Source organism: Antedon mediterranea, chromosome 1 (assembly GCF_964355755.1).
Source record: "Antedon mediterranea chromosome 1, ecAntMedi1.1, whole genome shotgun sequence".
Taxonomy (NCBI): domain Eukaryota; kingdom Metazoa; phylum Echinodermata; class Crinoidea; order Comatulida; family Antedonidae; genus Antedon; species Antedon mediterranea.
The window spans coordinates 18817634-18834169 of NC_092670.1; the positions used below are offsets into that span (position 1 = coordinate 18817634).

The 16536-nt window shown below is 33.0% G+C and overlaps 3 protein-coding genes and 1 pseudogene across 3 annotated transcripts; 2 read left to right on the forward strand and 2 right to left on the reverse strand.

Moving 5' to 3' along the window:
- The first annotated feature begins 75 nt into the window (after positions 1 to 75).
- Positions 76 to 3386, forward strand: LOC140047538 (major facilitator superfamily domain-containing protein 6-like protein A). The gene is made up of 2 exons (XM_072092582.1): positions 76 to 292; positions 629 to 3386. Exon 2 carries the CDS (start codon positions 652 to 654, stop codon positions 2512 to 2514), a length of 1863 nt encoding a protein of 620 aa, XP_071948683.1. The 5' UTR covers positions 76 to 292; positions 629 to 651; the 3' UTR covers positions 2515 to 3386.
- Positions 3387 to 3589: 203 nt separating this feature from the next.
- LOC140047544 (mpv17-like protein) lies at positions 3590 to 7678 on the reverse strand. Its single transcript, XM_072092587.1, has 4 exons — positions 7266 to 7678; positions 6595 to 6695; positions 6274 to 6372; positions 3590 to 5893 (listed from the first exon to the last, which is right to left on the reverse strand). The coding sequence occupies exons 1-4, from the start codon at positions 7627 to 7629 to the stop codon at positions 5810 to 5812; spliced, it is 648 nt and encodes a 215-aa protein (XP_071948688.1). The 5' UTR covers positions 7630 to 7678; the 3' UTR covers positions 3590 to 5809.
- Positions 7679 to 8181: 503 nt separating this feature from the next.
- On the reverse strand, positions 8182 to 15883 carry LOC140060264 (cytosolic endo-beta-N-acetylglucosaminidase-like). Its single transcript, XM_072106402.1, has 12 exons — positions 15773 to 15883; positions 15098 to 15293; positions 14673 to 14821; positions 13028 to 13182; positions 12760 to 12908; positions 12370 to 12639; positions 11971 to 12079; positions 11677 to 11858; positions 11188 to 11324; positions 10915 to 11080; positions 10571 to 10688; positions 8182 to 10237 (listed from the first exon to the last, which is right to left on the reverse strand). The coding sequence occupies exons 1-12, from the start codon at positions 15843 to 15845 to the stop codon at positions 9842 to 9844; spliced, it is 2100 nt and encodes a 699-aa protein (XP_071962503.1). The 5' UTR covers positions 15846 to 15883; the 3' UTR covers positions 8182 to 9841.
- Positions 9314 to 9431, forward strand: LOC140063729 (5S ribosomal RNA; annotated as a pseudogene).
- Positions 15884 to 16536: the final 653 nt, after the last annotated feature.

Genomic DNA, 16536 nt, shown 5'->3' on the forward strand with positions numbered 1-16536 from the left:
ATTCCTTCATGCTTCGTTACACAATATTATGATAATCCAGATGATGTACACCGGTCGTTGAGAACAATACATCTGTAATTTTCACCATTGTATACGTTTTACATGGCTTAATAACAAGTTGATGGATTTTACACTAAATTACACATAGTGTGTAGCAAACAACTTTCTTTTTTACTGCTAATTCGCGTCAGAGGTAAGGGGAGAAAACTCCCTGTGGGATGGATGAGACTGAATGATGACCGTTAGGCCTACCTGCTGTAGTTAATAATAATATCATTATCCAACAAAAAAGGTAAGCATTGCAGCGATGATTGCAGGGACTTTCCTTCCTACACACCTGTACCTGATCATTGTATGTAAAGTGTATACGTTCTGTGTTTTTGTATAAAATTATTTTAATTGCCGAGCAGTATTAATATTATTGCTGTCACGTAGACTTTTGGGTAAGTAGTGCATTTACATAAACTGTGATTTGTATACTATTTAAGTAGCAAAAGCAAAATGAAACTTGCATCTCATACAAATTATATACTGTATAGTTTGCATACGTGCATGTTAAAAATGTGTTGCATTATAGTTTATAACAATCTTCCTCTGATATTATTTTATGTTTCTTTTTTTTCCAAAGTTAATAAGTCTTAGAAAATCAAAATGGTACGAGAGCAAGTTAATACGAAGAAGGTGATCCTGTTCACAACTTTTTTCTTCACCGTATTGTACTCTGGAAGAGGGAGCTTGTTACCATTTCTCACACTCTACTTCCGGCAGTTAGGACTCTCTGCTACGCAAACTGGAATCCTCTTTGGTGGAAAATCTCTGGTGGCATTCTGGACGGGACCAGCATGGACACGATGTGCTGGCCGTTACAAGAAAAAGCGTATTATTCTTATGATGGCACTGTTTATGGCGATCGCTGGGAACCTTGGTTTGACGCTAATACCACCTGTGGATAAATCTCTTTCATTGATCTATTGCCCAAAAACGGGTAATAACCATACTGGTGGGGCAAGTGCTGGTGGAAATGGCCGTATTAACACCACAGAAGTGCCAAATACTGTATTGATGACGCCAAATGTGCCCACTCAATCAACTGTTGAGATAACCTCAAGCACTGTAGGAAATTTAAACGAGGCTAGTTTGGTAGCAACCCTAACAACCCATGAAACCAGTGCCAATTACAATTTTGTTAACAGTTTAGACAATGCTTATGATCAATATAAAACTAAACAACTTAAGAAAGGAAAAAAAATAAGCATGGACCGCTTTCTCAACTGGCTGGAGTCACATGACCCTAATCTTTACAATGCAGTTTTGACAAATACTTTACCGCCAGATTTTGGTGAGCGACAAAAAAGAGAGCTAAATGATGGTTATGAAAAAACTTACTCCGCAAACTTCTCTGGTACCACAAGATGGTCTTTGCGAGGTATTCAAGATCAAATGTTCACATTAAAAGATCAATTTATGGACTTGGAGTATCGCACATTTATATTTGCACTCATTGTCATCCTTATCAGTGAAATATTCGCATCACCCGGGCAAGAAATATGTGAGGATTCACTCTATGAAACATTAGACTCTGTTGATGAAACCGAAAAGTATGGTTCACATCAAACCTATTGCATTTTCAGTTACGGGCTTTTCGCATTTATTACTTCATTAATAGTAGAAAATGCTAGTTGTATTATATTCCCGGAGACGAGTCGTCTCATGATTCATTTTTATTCATTTGCCATTTTTTTTGGATCTGCATTTTTGTTAGCATTTTGTTATCCATTTCATACAGACACAAAAATTAGACACCGTAGTAAATATGTGATAGGATTGAAATCAATTTTGTCAAGTCGTTCGAACGCGATATTCGTTTTGACGATGATTATTGCCGGTGGTTTCCAAGCGAATGTTAGTAATTTTTTGTTTTGGTTGCTACAAGATTTAGGTGGCTCGGAGATTCTCTTTGGTTCAGTTGTGTTTCTGGGTGCAATGTGTGAAATCCCAATGCTCTATCTTGGAGTATTTCTAGCGAAAAAAATCACAAATATTGGAACTCTAGCGTTAGCCATGTTTTTCTTATGCGTGCGTTGTTTATTGTACTCGTTTATGCAACATCCTTGGGCGGTTCTGCCTATTGAGTTGTCGCACGCTTTTAGCTATGGAGCATTAATGGGTGCAGTGTCGTCATTAGCAGAGAATATAGCGCCACCTGGAGAGGAACGCACTGTAGAATATATCTTGCTATCATTATATTGGGGCTTAGGATACGGCGCCGGTTGTATGATTGGTGGGTATCTATATGATAAAGTAGGCCTTGTTATCCTGTTCCAGGGGTCGGCTGTTTTAGCATTCATCTGGGGAACTATTGTAATAGCAACTGCGAAGTTAGCCCCACAAAAAAAGAAGACTTTACACTATGCTAGCTTGTTGCATGGGGGAGATGATGACGAGGACATTAGTGATGATTCAGACGAAATGTTTAGTGATGATTGGTTAGTCAATGCTTTAAACGAGAAATAACGTTATTAAATAACGACGTTATTGTGCGTTTATTCTTATTGTGTGTAAATATAAAGGGAAAAATCTGGTAAAATCAGAGTATCATCAGCTGTATTAAAAAATATCGTTGAAGATAAAGATACTGTATTATAATTTATAACAATAATCTGATTAATAATAGTAATGAATAATTTATGTTAATTTATAAACAAAGCGTTTATTATTTATTCAAATAATAGAAAAGCATTTTTTTATACACAATGTTGTACAAAAAATGTTGCATTTATTATGTATGTAAATAAATGGAAAAAATCTAGTAAAATCAGAGTATCATCAGCTGTATTAAAAAATATCGTTGAAGATAAAGATACTGTATTATTATAATCTATAACAATAATCTGATTAATAATGGTAATGAATAATTGATGTTAATTTATAAACAAAGAGTTTATTATAGATAATTTTTTTTATACACAATGTTTTACAATTTTCTATTCCAAAGGTAAATAATGATTTAATATAGCATTTCTATTTAATGTCCATTCATTTTAATAAATATTAAAAGTTTATTTGCTTATGTGTATACAGAAAAGGTTTTAAATAGCTGACTGCCATTGTGCTATAGTAGTATAAGTACAGTAATTAGAGCAACTGCAGTATTTTGTAAAGATTTTTAGCTTGGTGTGCTTTTAAGGTTACAATCATAAGTAGGCCTATCTTCTTCTATTCTACTTAAATTAAAATAATTCTTTATAATTATTGTTAGTACATTTATGTGGACAAAATATTAATTCTTAATGCGGGTATTAGCCCACCCCCGACATGGAGTAATTTCCATGAACAAAATATGTAAATTGATTCTTATCGTTTTCTTATTATTTTATACATTCTTGCAAAATGTTGGTATCATTTTAAGAATTTATTAAAACTTTTATGAATATGTTGTTTGTTGAATATCATTATTGGTTGTCTTAATGCTTTATGACGATTTGACAGAAGTCATATTCTTTAAAAATGGAAAAATGTTCACTTGTACTAGCAGATGGATGGATGTACCACTGAAATCAAGTTGGACACACTAATAATGCAGCAAACATACAGTTTAAATAATTGTGGTATTCATTTATTTGTTCTTCTTTAATAAAAGTATTTGCATTAAAAAATATAACCAATATGTAGCAGATCTAATATTAATTGAAAATAGTTGTACTGCCCTCTAGAGTCAAAGGTGACAAAATATTATTTTAACATTACAATAACCCTTCACAATATACAGTAATAACACTATGGCCCCTAATTCTGTGGATACTTTTGTTGGGTCACAAGTGTACTATACTGTTAAAGATACCTGATTCATATAAATCTCCTTAAAGATACAAATTTAGAAAGAGAAAACATATTTTAGTTTACAATGAACATACTGTAATTAAAAAAAAAATAAATTTATACCAAAAAACAGGTACAAAGACATTTCTTTATTTATATTATTTACATCATATTTGGCAAAATATCCAATAAAGTATCAAGTTACTGTTAAGTTCAAGTATAATTTATACCAAATTAAAATATTAGTTAATAATTAAACATGTGTTTATTGGTTTTAATAACCAACATTTCAAATAGCTACTAAAATATAGAAAATTCAATTCAACCTCTTATAGCATATGTATTGTCATTGAATAAAAAGTACCTCAGCCACAGACACCACAAGCATTCACATATACAATACCCTCTATAACAAGCCTGTTTCAACATGTGGCCCTGTTTAATTAGTGGGCATGTGTTTGTAAGTTTGAAAGTGGACAATCTAAATATTTGGCAATAAATACACTTTTAAAACTACAGTATGTACAGTATTACAAAACACTCACTTGCATTGTTCTTAAAAGCAGCATTAATATAATATTGCATCAAAATATGCTTTTATGGGAATGAATGTTGAGTGTAGCTTAGCTGGGCTGTGATGAAAAAATGAAGGGAATGTTGAGAGAGGACAGATTACAGGTAGGATGGAAAAGTGATGAGGTAAATGGTTGTGGGATAAACATCCCATGTAACTTACACAATTGGTTCCTAAAACATCTACTCAGAACAAATGCAAACAGATGTATCATATTAAAGAATGCACTACTGTATTATACAAAAGGATAACTTTAAAGACACTAAAAAACATTAAACCGGGTCATTTCTTGTTTTAAATATAAGTTCTATTCTAAGGTTAATTATGATAAAAGAAAAAAAATGCACTACCTTGCAGCTTGCATCGTCTTGTAAATTAGGTTGAAAAAACAAGCAAGCAATACTGTACAGTACTTGCTTGCCAATAGTTTAAATTTATTAGTACTGTTGTTTTCAAGAGTTTTATTTAAAGATAAAAAAAGGTGCTAATGATTTGTAAAGTTGTTGGTTCTTATAAGTAGATTATCAAGAAGAAGAACCAGGGAAAAAATGCACAAAAAAAAAAATGATTTTTTCATAATGTATCTAGATCAACACTAGTTTCTTTAAGAGCCAATTTGTAATGACCTATGACCTAAACATATTGTGTTGCTGGTCGACATCTTGACCTAGAATCTGCCAAAACTGTGTCAACGAATCAAGTGAGGCAGCACATCCAACATCATCCATGCATACAGTGAATTAACATGACATAAACTAGGTCTTAAGTCATTGCAAATTGTAACCTCCCTAAGAAGGCCTGTAAAATTAATAAAATATTAAATAAACATGCACACAGAACAGATTTACTGGACCCATTGATTGTTGCTCAGTAACGCGACATGGAAAAACTAAGTATTATTATCTAAATTCTATATTTCCTGCACCGCCATGAAAATGCATGGAAAGCTTTGTTAAATTGTAATATTCTTTTAAAAACCTGCTGACTATGAATACTAACAGTAAGGCACTTTAAAAACAACACTACTTAATGTTAGTATCAAAAAATAATTATATTGTAAAAAATGTAAAGTACACCCTGGATTATATTATATTTTAAATGCCTTTGATAAAGATTTATTAGCATTTGTCTATTATTCCAATATCATTACAACAATGAATAAATTTAAATATTAAATAAAATTTGTTTTTAATCAATTCTACATTGACTATATAGTATATTTAGTAATCATTCAACCAATCATGTGCAGAATTTTTATAATTTTTTTTTCTGTATACTGCATCATATTGAATGCAATTTACTTCAGTTCAGTAAAATATTTGTTTATGGTCCCTAAATATGGCAGTCTAGTTGATTAAGGATTAATACAATCGGTCATCTCCACTCAGCTGCAATAAAATGTCAGACAGTAGTTGGCTATCGTTTATTACTCACAAAGGGTTGACCTGATATCTGTCTATCTTTCACAGGGTTCACTTCAGTAATTCTTGGTTCTGTTGACTATAAAGTAGACAAAACAAACATTATGTTTTATTATTAACTGACTGGAATATATGCTCAAACATCTGTATAAACATTATGAGGTTTGGTCAAGTTAAGAGCGTGGGCATATAAACCTACATGAGGATTAAAATGTACTAATTGTTCAGGGTAATAATTGAAATACATACTGTAATTTAGAGGTAGCTTTATATGTTTTATACTACATATAAAAACACTGCTGCCAAGGCCTTGTTTTCTTCTGCCAAACACAGATTACACAGATATACCATGTCCTTGTTATTCAATGTGCAATAAAATACTGTACTGTATCATGACTTGCACAAATTATATCTTTTTTACACTATCTATTCAAAAGTCTTGGTACGCTATCTACTCACTCTTTTGTTGATAAAACACAAGACGTTAGCCCACACAAACCCTGCTGAAGCTACGTAAACAATTCGCAAATGGGATGGAATGAAAATAAAGTTTACAGCCTGTCAAAATAAACAAATAAAAATGATATAATAATTCATTACATTCGCAACAACAAAGAATTATGTTAGATTGAAAAAAAAGTTTTGCAATCAATCAGAATTTTAGATTACAATTAACTTATTAAGATTTAGTACTAAGGTAAGTTTTTGTTAAATAAGCTACAGTTCCATTTTTAATCAACAATAGGAAATGGTAGATCAAAATTGAATATTTTCACTTACTTGAGCTGGTGGCCAAAAAGCAAATCCAACTAGATATGATGGTATAAATTTCTCCTTTAAACTTGCATATATATCTTTTTTTCGTTCCAATATACTAATACCTATAAATCAAGACAAATCAAAATTTAGATTATATTAGTATTTTAGGTATGGTTTAAGTTTAACCCTTAATTTTATATCATAAATTATTTTATACCTAGGCCTAGTTTATGGAAAAATAAATGCTATTTATTTAATTATCTCACTATAGTTGAAAAGTTAGGGAAAAATAAAATGGTATTTATAGTTATCTCATTAGTAGAAAAGAAACATTTTTTTGAAAATAAAAGTTTATTTCATATAAAATAACCATAGGAACAGAACATGCATATTATCACGATACAACTTACAAGTGAACCATGTAATTTTTTTTGTTTGGCCATTGTAAAATATTCTTTTAATTAAAAGTTCTGAATCGTCACACACATTGTTCAATTTTCAAGGGTACGGCTTACAGATACAATTGGATTTGTGAATTGGTTTTTAAAAGTATAGTGTATGGCTTTGGTTATTATGAAATAGAAATTTCCACCCTCTTCAACTGAGGTATTGCACTGATGACAGTAGCAATCAATTAAAAAAAAAGTATTTTCTCCCAGATTAATTAATATAAATTTAAAACACTTTCTTACCAACGTAAAATGCACAAATAAAAGGTGGACAGGCACATAATTGATCAATGATCATTTTCTTAATTATAGTCCTCCTCGCAGTTCCTGGTAACCATTTATCTAATAATCTATACCACGTATAACCGACTGGTCCATTGAAAACTAAACCAATTAATGCTACATGCCCAACTTTCCTCCAATCTATGCGGCCTTCCATCATCGAGGTACTGTTCTTCGTGTGTGGTGGTTGTTCCTTCAAAATTAACTGTTGAGTAACTTCTGCCGCAGCATATAAACCACAGTATGTAAGGCTATTTGATAACATTGGATACTTAGCAAATGCTTTTTTCGTCCCTGATGTGAAAAAACGTAGCATTGTAGCCATTTTATTGGAATTAAATTGTTAGTCCTGGCGGTATACCGTGCAATGTTTATCTCTCTCTTCATAATCTGTGCGCGTAATTCGAGACGGAAACAAATTAGATCACTCGATTTATTGTTAGGGAAATTGATACACAACCTACTGTATTTTCTTAGGGAAGAAAAATTGTACTCAGAATAAATATGATTTATTAGAATTGCATGAATAACAATGCTATTTTTTAAATTTTAATCTCGATAATAATCAAATATAGTTAAATAACTTACAACACTTTAACACATCATTTCCCGATACATCATAAGTGGTAGAGGCGAAACCGGCGGTAACACAGGTCACGGCTTACATTCCGGAAGTACACCCCAGTAGTAATCTGTGTTGACAAGTGTTGTATGGAACGCATACTGCGCAATTATTTAAATTATTTACGGTAATATGGTATATACTCAATCACTTTTGGATTAATCAACCATCAATCGGCCTGTCTAACATAGCACATTATCAATAAACATTAAAATAGATAAATCAACTAAAGAATCAATCAAGACACATGTTACATGAATTTTAAGTCACTATTTTTAATTGCCAATGATAGTTTGACTACACACGTATCCTAATTGTAAGCAATTTCATTACTCTGGTCCAAATACAAGTAAATAATATAGTGCATTACCAGAATTGTAAAAAAAAACCAATAAAAAATATATCAAATTTTACGTCAATAAGCTACATATTTCTTAATTATTACAGCTTTAGGTTCAATTTATTAGAAGGCTGAGTTACAAATAATATTATATTAAATTATCAAAAGTTTTCAAACATGATATAAACATAGGCCTATAAGTATTGCACAAATATATTTATTAGACATTACTCATATTATTCTTTTTTTGTTTTTACTTCATGGATTAAATAGCATTCGACCACAAATAATTTATCTAATTTGAACTAGGTTTCATTTTATAAACAAACTCAATAATCAAATCTGACTGCCAACTGGTATTGCCTATAATACCATAAGGTTGTAGATACCAATTAATTATAGAGGTATAAAATACAGTAAGGAATAAATAATAATTTTTGCATAATAGATGCAAAACATATTGTTGTTGTTATAACTATAAAAAAAAAATATTTATTTGGTTTGAACTAGGGTTTCAGTTACAAAATGTTTATTTTATAAACAAACCTATTTAATAATTAAATGTGACCATCACTGGTATTTGCCTATAATGCCATAAGGTTGTAGATAGCAATTCATTATAGAGCTATAAAATGCAGTAATGGATCAATAATAATTTTTCTAATAAAAAGATAATATAACATACTGTTGTTAAAGTTACAAAAAAAATTTGCAATGAATCTGAAAATATTCATATTATGGTTTAAACCAATATGAAGTTTATATACTTTACATTGCACAGGTACTATACCAAATTACATACAGGTATATCACACACAATGTCAAATGGTCAATTATGATGTCATATATGGGTTAAGCAAATACTAGTCTTAATATTAGAACAAAATTTGCATATCCAGGTGACCAAATAAACTAATTTCTGTTGGAATCAGTTTTCTTGAATACAGCATATCAATTATAAATGACATATTCTAGCTCAAAAAATATAAATATAATCATCAACAAAACCTAAACAAACTTTGGTCAAATTGTATTATTTACTGTACTGTATACGGCTTTACCACGTGGAAACACCGGTTCTCGTCAGATCACCGAAGTTAAGCAACGTTGGGCCTGGTTAGAGCTTGGATGGGAGACCATCTGGGAATAGCGGGTGCTGTATACGGAGCTGGGGTCCCATTAGGCATTTGAAATCAGCACTGCTGACTCTTATGGCAGCCCCTGCATGTAGTATCTGCCACAGACCTCTGGTCAAGGTGGGCACTGGACGAGAGAAGCCCTTGATCAATATCAGGACCAATCAAGGTGCTTTAAACAGTCCTGGCTTTGTTTGTATCAAACCTGTTAGTGGCGGTAATTATCGCTGTTGGTTTCGATTGAATAAAATAAAATAAAATAAAATGAGTATTGTAAAAAAAGAATTTGAACTTATAATGCTCTGGGTGCTCTCATGATTTTTGGTGAAAGTTGAAATTGGTCAACCTAAACATATCTCTTACAATACATTATGATACTGAATCTATAGATCATCATATACTGCAGCAACTGCAGTAGAATATTCTAAAAGCAGTCTGATTAAGAATAGTTAACCTTTACTGTTGAAACACTAGACAAGGGTGCTTGAAAACCAGCCTTGTTAGTGGGCAACACCATTACTTCTAGGGTGTGCTTCTCTGTTTTTTGAGGGACCAGTAAATGACAAATACGGAACTGATTAGAATGGGATCTTCCTACGAAAACTGGTTCGTACACAGAAAGTTCAATATTTTCATTTGGACTACGCGTTACACCTTTTACAAATATGTCATAATGCGAGGCATCACCGGCATATTTCCATTTGACTGTGATGCAAATGGACACGAGTCCTTCAAATTGATTTGGTGAAATAATAGGTGGAGACCAGGTGATGTCCTGGCAGGTCAAGTCAGTCACCTGGGTCATGCTGTCCTTCAACTGGGCAGCATCTATAACCTACAATGAATAATTATCAATTGATCAATATGTATTTTCCAATTGCTTACGTTTGAATATTTAATCAATAAATTGTTATAAGTCTGGTCATGGAGAATAGAATTGTATGAAGAATGGATCAATAGACAAGCTAGCATTTCACCAAAAGAAGTTATTCATTAATTAATACAAATCAATCCATCAGCCAGTCAATCATTATATAAATGAAAAGTGTTGCTTTATATATACATACATGTGACATACACATTATAGGAAATTAGGGTGAGAACAAATCAACTGTTTACTTTACTTTTATAACCAATCAATTCAACTTTATTAATAATACGTCCTTACCATAATCTGTCCTAAAAGAACATTGTAAATTGTAGGTTCATTTTCACTTGAGCATTTCAAACCAATTTCAGTGATTCTTGGACAACCACCTAATGAATTACTTGTCAACAAATAATATCTAAGAAAAAAATGAAATGAGGTCAATTGATATCAAAGGTTAAAGAGGTATGAGCATGAAAAGTATGAAATCATTTTGAGGTCACCCATCCATTACTATTTGTAATAGCACACATATCCCTCAATGCTGTGATGCTTGTGCTCATTAGTGGAGCAAATACGCATCTGGCATGTTATCAAAAGGTTAAAGAGGTTTCATAAGTATGAGATCATTGAGAGGTCATTACCTGGTCACCCATCCATTACTATTTGGGATATTAGCAGACATTTCCTTCAATGCTGTGATGCTTGTGCCCATTAATGGAGCAAATACGGCAGCTGGCATGTCGGCACGTTTCTCAGATTCGTGAAGTCCGTAGTCTGTGACGGTCTGCTTGTCTGCTTTTGACGCATCTATGACAAACAGAAAGACATCAATTTACATATCTCTGTAATTGTATGGCATGCTCTGTCTTGATAATATAAGTATATGTTTTGTCTATTTTAATTAAAAAGCCTACCTTCTGTATCTGTAAGTATTATTTGTCCCTCTGGTCCAGCTGTCTGTAAATACAACTCAGTTTTCACTTGATTCGATGTCTTTACAGAGTATGATATAAGAATGGCATCTGTACATTCAGTATCTGTCATCAACACTCTGTGAACAATTAATATTTTCATTGTAACCATTTCCTTTTGTATTTGGATACTAGTATATCAGAAAAAGACTCGGGCAAAAATTGAACCAATGCAAGCATGGTACTCATCAGCAATACCACAATTATATGTTCTTATTATTTTATGAATACTTAGAAACTAATTAAAAAATCTTCTCCTAATAACAACAGTAACCGTATCATTAAAAATACAGTAGAACCTATTTAATTAGGAGTTGGCCGCAGGGTATTATATTACCCCTTGTTCTTTCACAGTCCTTGGATAGGGGTGCCCCTTGAATAGTAAAGGTCTTCCACAAAGTTCAACTTTGTTATTTTTTAAATGTTACTTACTTAAATGTATGTGTTTTACCAGCATCTAAACTGCCATCAAATGACAGGCAACCTCCACCACTGTAACCATCAGTTATCTTACGGTCCATCTTCTGTTTTGCGCCATCTTCAAACTGCTTGTTGCTAAACGATGGCTGGATCTGCTGGGCACTTAGGTTACACCAGTTCTTATTCATCATTTTCTTTCGGGGTAAAAACAGATAATTAAAGTTAATTTACTTATCAATTACTAATATCAAAGTAAAAATATACCGATTTATTTGGTAAATATATACACTATACTGATTTCTATACCTTTCCGCTGCTGAAACCATGTACACCAAAGCCCTGACAGAAATTTGAACATAGAGGAAGTTGCTTTACGCCATGTGGGTGTAGATATGATTCTATCAATGACCAAAACCTACAAAATAAACGAACATAGAATAGCATCTTCTTCGCATTACTGTCATTCATGTTTCATCTAGATTAAATAACGCAACTATGTATATCCTTGCCATTTGATTGGTTGAATTCTTTGGCTTTAGCTGCCATATACTTTAGATGCATAGGCCCCAAGCCAATGCTGTTGGTCACATGATTACAATTAAAGGCCAATAACGTTAGTTTTGCAGTACACCATGCGTTTCCAAAAGGAAATAAAGTAAAGTTGAGAGAGAAAATATTAGGATGTTTTTAACAATATACGCTTACCTGTTTTCATTTATAATAAATTTAGCTGCTCCATGCTTTTCAAACACCCATCCAGGAGCAAATATTGCAGCAGATAAATCAACTCTTCGAATCACTTCCATGGCCTTGTTTGTGTTCCAGCCACCACCTCCGAAGCAGCCTCTCCCAAATATGTCCACTCCTACATATACATCATGCGGACGAGCCCCAGCATTTTTAACAGAATCCTTAAGTTTCTGCTCATTCCAGTTGTAGTTCAAAAAGATTCCATCACATCCATCAAAAAACATTCTAAGAAAAATGTTGTGTTGGTTAGTAGTTTTTATAAACTTTATTCCCAGAGGTCAGGGGTTAAAGTTCATTGGTTAATAGGTAGTAGTTATCACATTATAAAAGTTAAATATATATCACCTGTTATTATCATTGAGCATGTCCTGCCATTTTAGCTTGCCTGTTTGAATGACACTATCATACCAGATAACCTTTGACATAGGGTCAAGCTTATGCATCTCAGAGGTCAAATATTGCACAAACTCTAATAGTTGTGGCATATGCTCTGGCTGCAAGAAAAACATTTTTTTTTCACTTTATAATGATTTTACTACTATATTTATTATTACTATATTTATTTACTGACAATACAGTATGCATAACACTTTTTATATTTTCCATTTTATACCTCTATATGATTCTCAACATTAACCAGCCAGCCATCAAATTTGTAATATCTAGCGAGCGCAACCATCTTATCTGCAAATTTTCTACAAGTTTCTTCACTAGCAAAGATTTGCTTACATCGCTCAAATCCATCTGTCCACTCTGTAATAAAAGTCCCTGTAAAAAAAAAACCAGTTTAAAGCACCTAAAAAAGTGAATATGCCCAGGGATGTTCAAAATTAGAATTGATTGTAAAGCGCTGTCTACACTATCAAACTTTATGTGACAAAAAAATGTGATGTGCCCATATATGGACACGACAATGTCATATCACTACCATATTTGGGCACATTACAATTCTTTGTGAAACTAGTTGATAGTGTAGACAGAGCTTAACCCATTGACCCCTAAGTTTATTTTGCTCCCCTGGGACCCAAAAAGCATATGTCATATAATTAACCCTAACTTTTTTTCTAAACACAGACATTAAAAAAATTAAAAAACAAAAATAATGCAAAGGACATTTTATTTTCAAATATGTTATCAAATTTGTTTTACAACTTATTTTGGCGGAATATGGATTATGCAAATTTTAGAAATATTTTAGGAAAATTATAAAAAATTTGTAATTTATCTTTGACTACCAAATGCACAAAAATTAATAAAAATTTCATAATAAAACTCATCTCTTCATCAGAACCTATTACTTCTCTTCAAAATAAGACCAAACTTGACCATTATGAATGACCGATTTCAAAATTATGAAGAAATTAGTAGACTGAGTCATCCGACGGTGACCATATGGGGCCTAGGCCTATCGGGAGCCGCCCCGAGAGCCTTGTCGCCGCTGTTTGTTCACCGGGAATGTTAAGAAACACATCCCGAAAGCGACTTGGAATTCACGATTCTCACACGCACCGGCATCCCCCGGGAGCTTAGTCCGCTGTTTTAGACGAGTAGCTTGCAGAAAATTTGACGAAAATGCGTCGAAAACTTATGAAATTAAAACAAGTTTGGTATCAAAATGTTTGTCAAAAGTTATGCTTCAATAAACTGACCTTTGCGCAGAGTTTGAACAAATATTTCATGCCCATAATGCATCTGACATGTCAGGGTTCATATTACAATCAAAGGTAAACAATATGGCGCGGCCCTCGTGAGGACATCTTCACGACTTTTCTCCGGTAGAAAAATCACATTTTTACATGGAAATATGACGATTTAGACACTGTAACTGATACATAATCTTTATTTATTATACATTTATTGTATACAAGCTTCAAAATAGTGATTATTAGAAAAAAAGATGGATTTTAGACGATTTTACGTTGTATGTTTAGGCCTAGATTCATTCAACGCGCCTGTCGCGTTTCGAACAGCGTGCTTCGAAAAACGGTTATATTTTCGAATTTTATTTTCAAACTAACTTCAACAATTGTTTTTATATATTTAGAAGCATATTTTTAAAAAAAAAGTTGTGAGTATTTTGTATAATTTGTTGTTATGATTCATGCACAGCAAACTGCGCATGTAAATTCGATTTACTTTTTTGTTGTTGATAATTTGTTTACAATGACCTTGACTTTTAACCTAATGAGCGCTTTAAGCGCTTATCGTGGTGAATCGGTTAATAGAGAAACAAGCAATCCAAGATTCACCACACTTACCTAGCATGAGGGTGCCATTCTTGTGAGCTGCATTTGTCCAAGGAGCGGGTGGTATGGTTAGAAAATGATGGCTGAAGTAGATGAAAATGTCAATGTATTGCCAATGGTAGAACCGGTAGCAGTCAGTCTTTGCAACTCCTTGAATAAACCTACAAAGAAACTTGCATAATTAAGATGAGAAAGGCGCAGGATTGGTTCTTTATCAAGTTTCGTTTGTATATTGAAGGCCTCTTCAAGTACAGCTGTTAGATATACCCTTGCAAAACAAGTTTAATAAATAAACACAATTTCCCTTTTTTCTTCATTTTCATGTTGACTACACTTCCACCCACCAAAATGTTTTCATTTTTTATAGCCGAGCATCCCCACAAACCAAACCAAAATTATAATAAAGTTTATTCATTGTGTAAAGCAATACACATTACCTATCATCCACATATCCACCCATCATATCATGACAAAGCAACGTTTTTGGTTTCGCTACTTCTGATTCAGTTCGCTTTGCTAGTACCTCATTCGCTACATTGAATTCATCTTCACCTGGTTTCCATAGCAACACCTCATCCATGTTACTAAGAGGTCGGGCAATTGGTTCAGATGTTTTTGGCTCATATCCAGGCCCTAAAAAGAATAAATTATCAAAAACAGGAAGGAACAGTAAGATATTCGTATTAGTTGTAAATTTATGTAAGAACACAAATTAATAAATGAATAAAATTATAAAATAATTTTTGGTTAAACCAAAAATTATTTTTATGATTGCAATTAAATTAATTAATAATAATATGTGGTTGCAATAATCAGCCGGCCGGATAGGTGCAGAATATTTCTCAAATCAAATATATGACTGCCTACTCTGATTCTAGTATGTTTAATTTTAATAAGGTCTAGCCTAGGCCTAGCTAGCCCAGCAGTAGTATCAGAGGGTGTATCAGACATGCAATTCATCACTGTCACTAGGTAGGCTAGTCAGACAGATACACAAATGACTCACTCTTTCTTTAATTAGCTGCACGAAAAAGCATACATAACTGGCCCACTGGGCCTGGCAATTCATTCATTAAAACATATAGGCTAATGATAGTTAATAACACACTTACCAAAGTCTACGTTCGGAGAAATGTTTACCTTAGCTTCTACTTCTGAAGCCAACCTATCGATCATCTCAGCCATTTTCAAAATTGATTATAAATCCTCAAACCTCTCCTTCCACGTCTTCTTCCTGTTGTGAAGACACTGTTGTCGTGGTTGTGACCAATAAACGTAGGTCAAAGTGTTCAGCCAATGGGAATGATCGGAGAGAGACATGTATGTATACATACAGTATGCACAGCGGCTGTGTGTATAGGAAGGTTGAGAGGCGATCAGTATTAAATAGACCATGGAGTAAAGAATAAGAATTATTCTTTACTCCATGAATAGACATGAATATATTGAAAATGAAAAACAATAATTTACGATTGACCATAGAAAAAGCTATTAGTATTATGATAGCCACATGCTTGACAAAATTAATAGTTTTAAACGTGCGCCGTTTTTTGTAAAAAAAAAACGACGCACGTGCGCTGCACATCCGATACACGCGCATCCGGTACGCGCGTTAAACTTCCGATTGGTTGCTGTGTGTGCGCGATGTGCTCAATTCCACACGCGTCGCGTGTGCAAGTACAACCAAGATAATCTTTGCTAAATATAATAATTAATTGGGACCGTTAGAGGCTATCAGTACAGCCACCCGCAATAATTCAGAGTTCTTTATTGGCAGGTCAATCGTCTCCCCTCTGACGGACATAAATATTAAATAATATCAATTAAATCTATATAAACGAAAAACTGTATATCCCTATTCTTGCATTCATCCCGC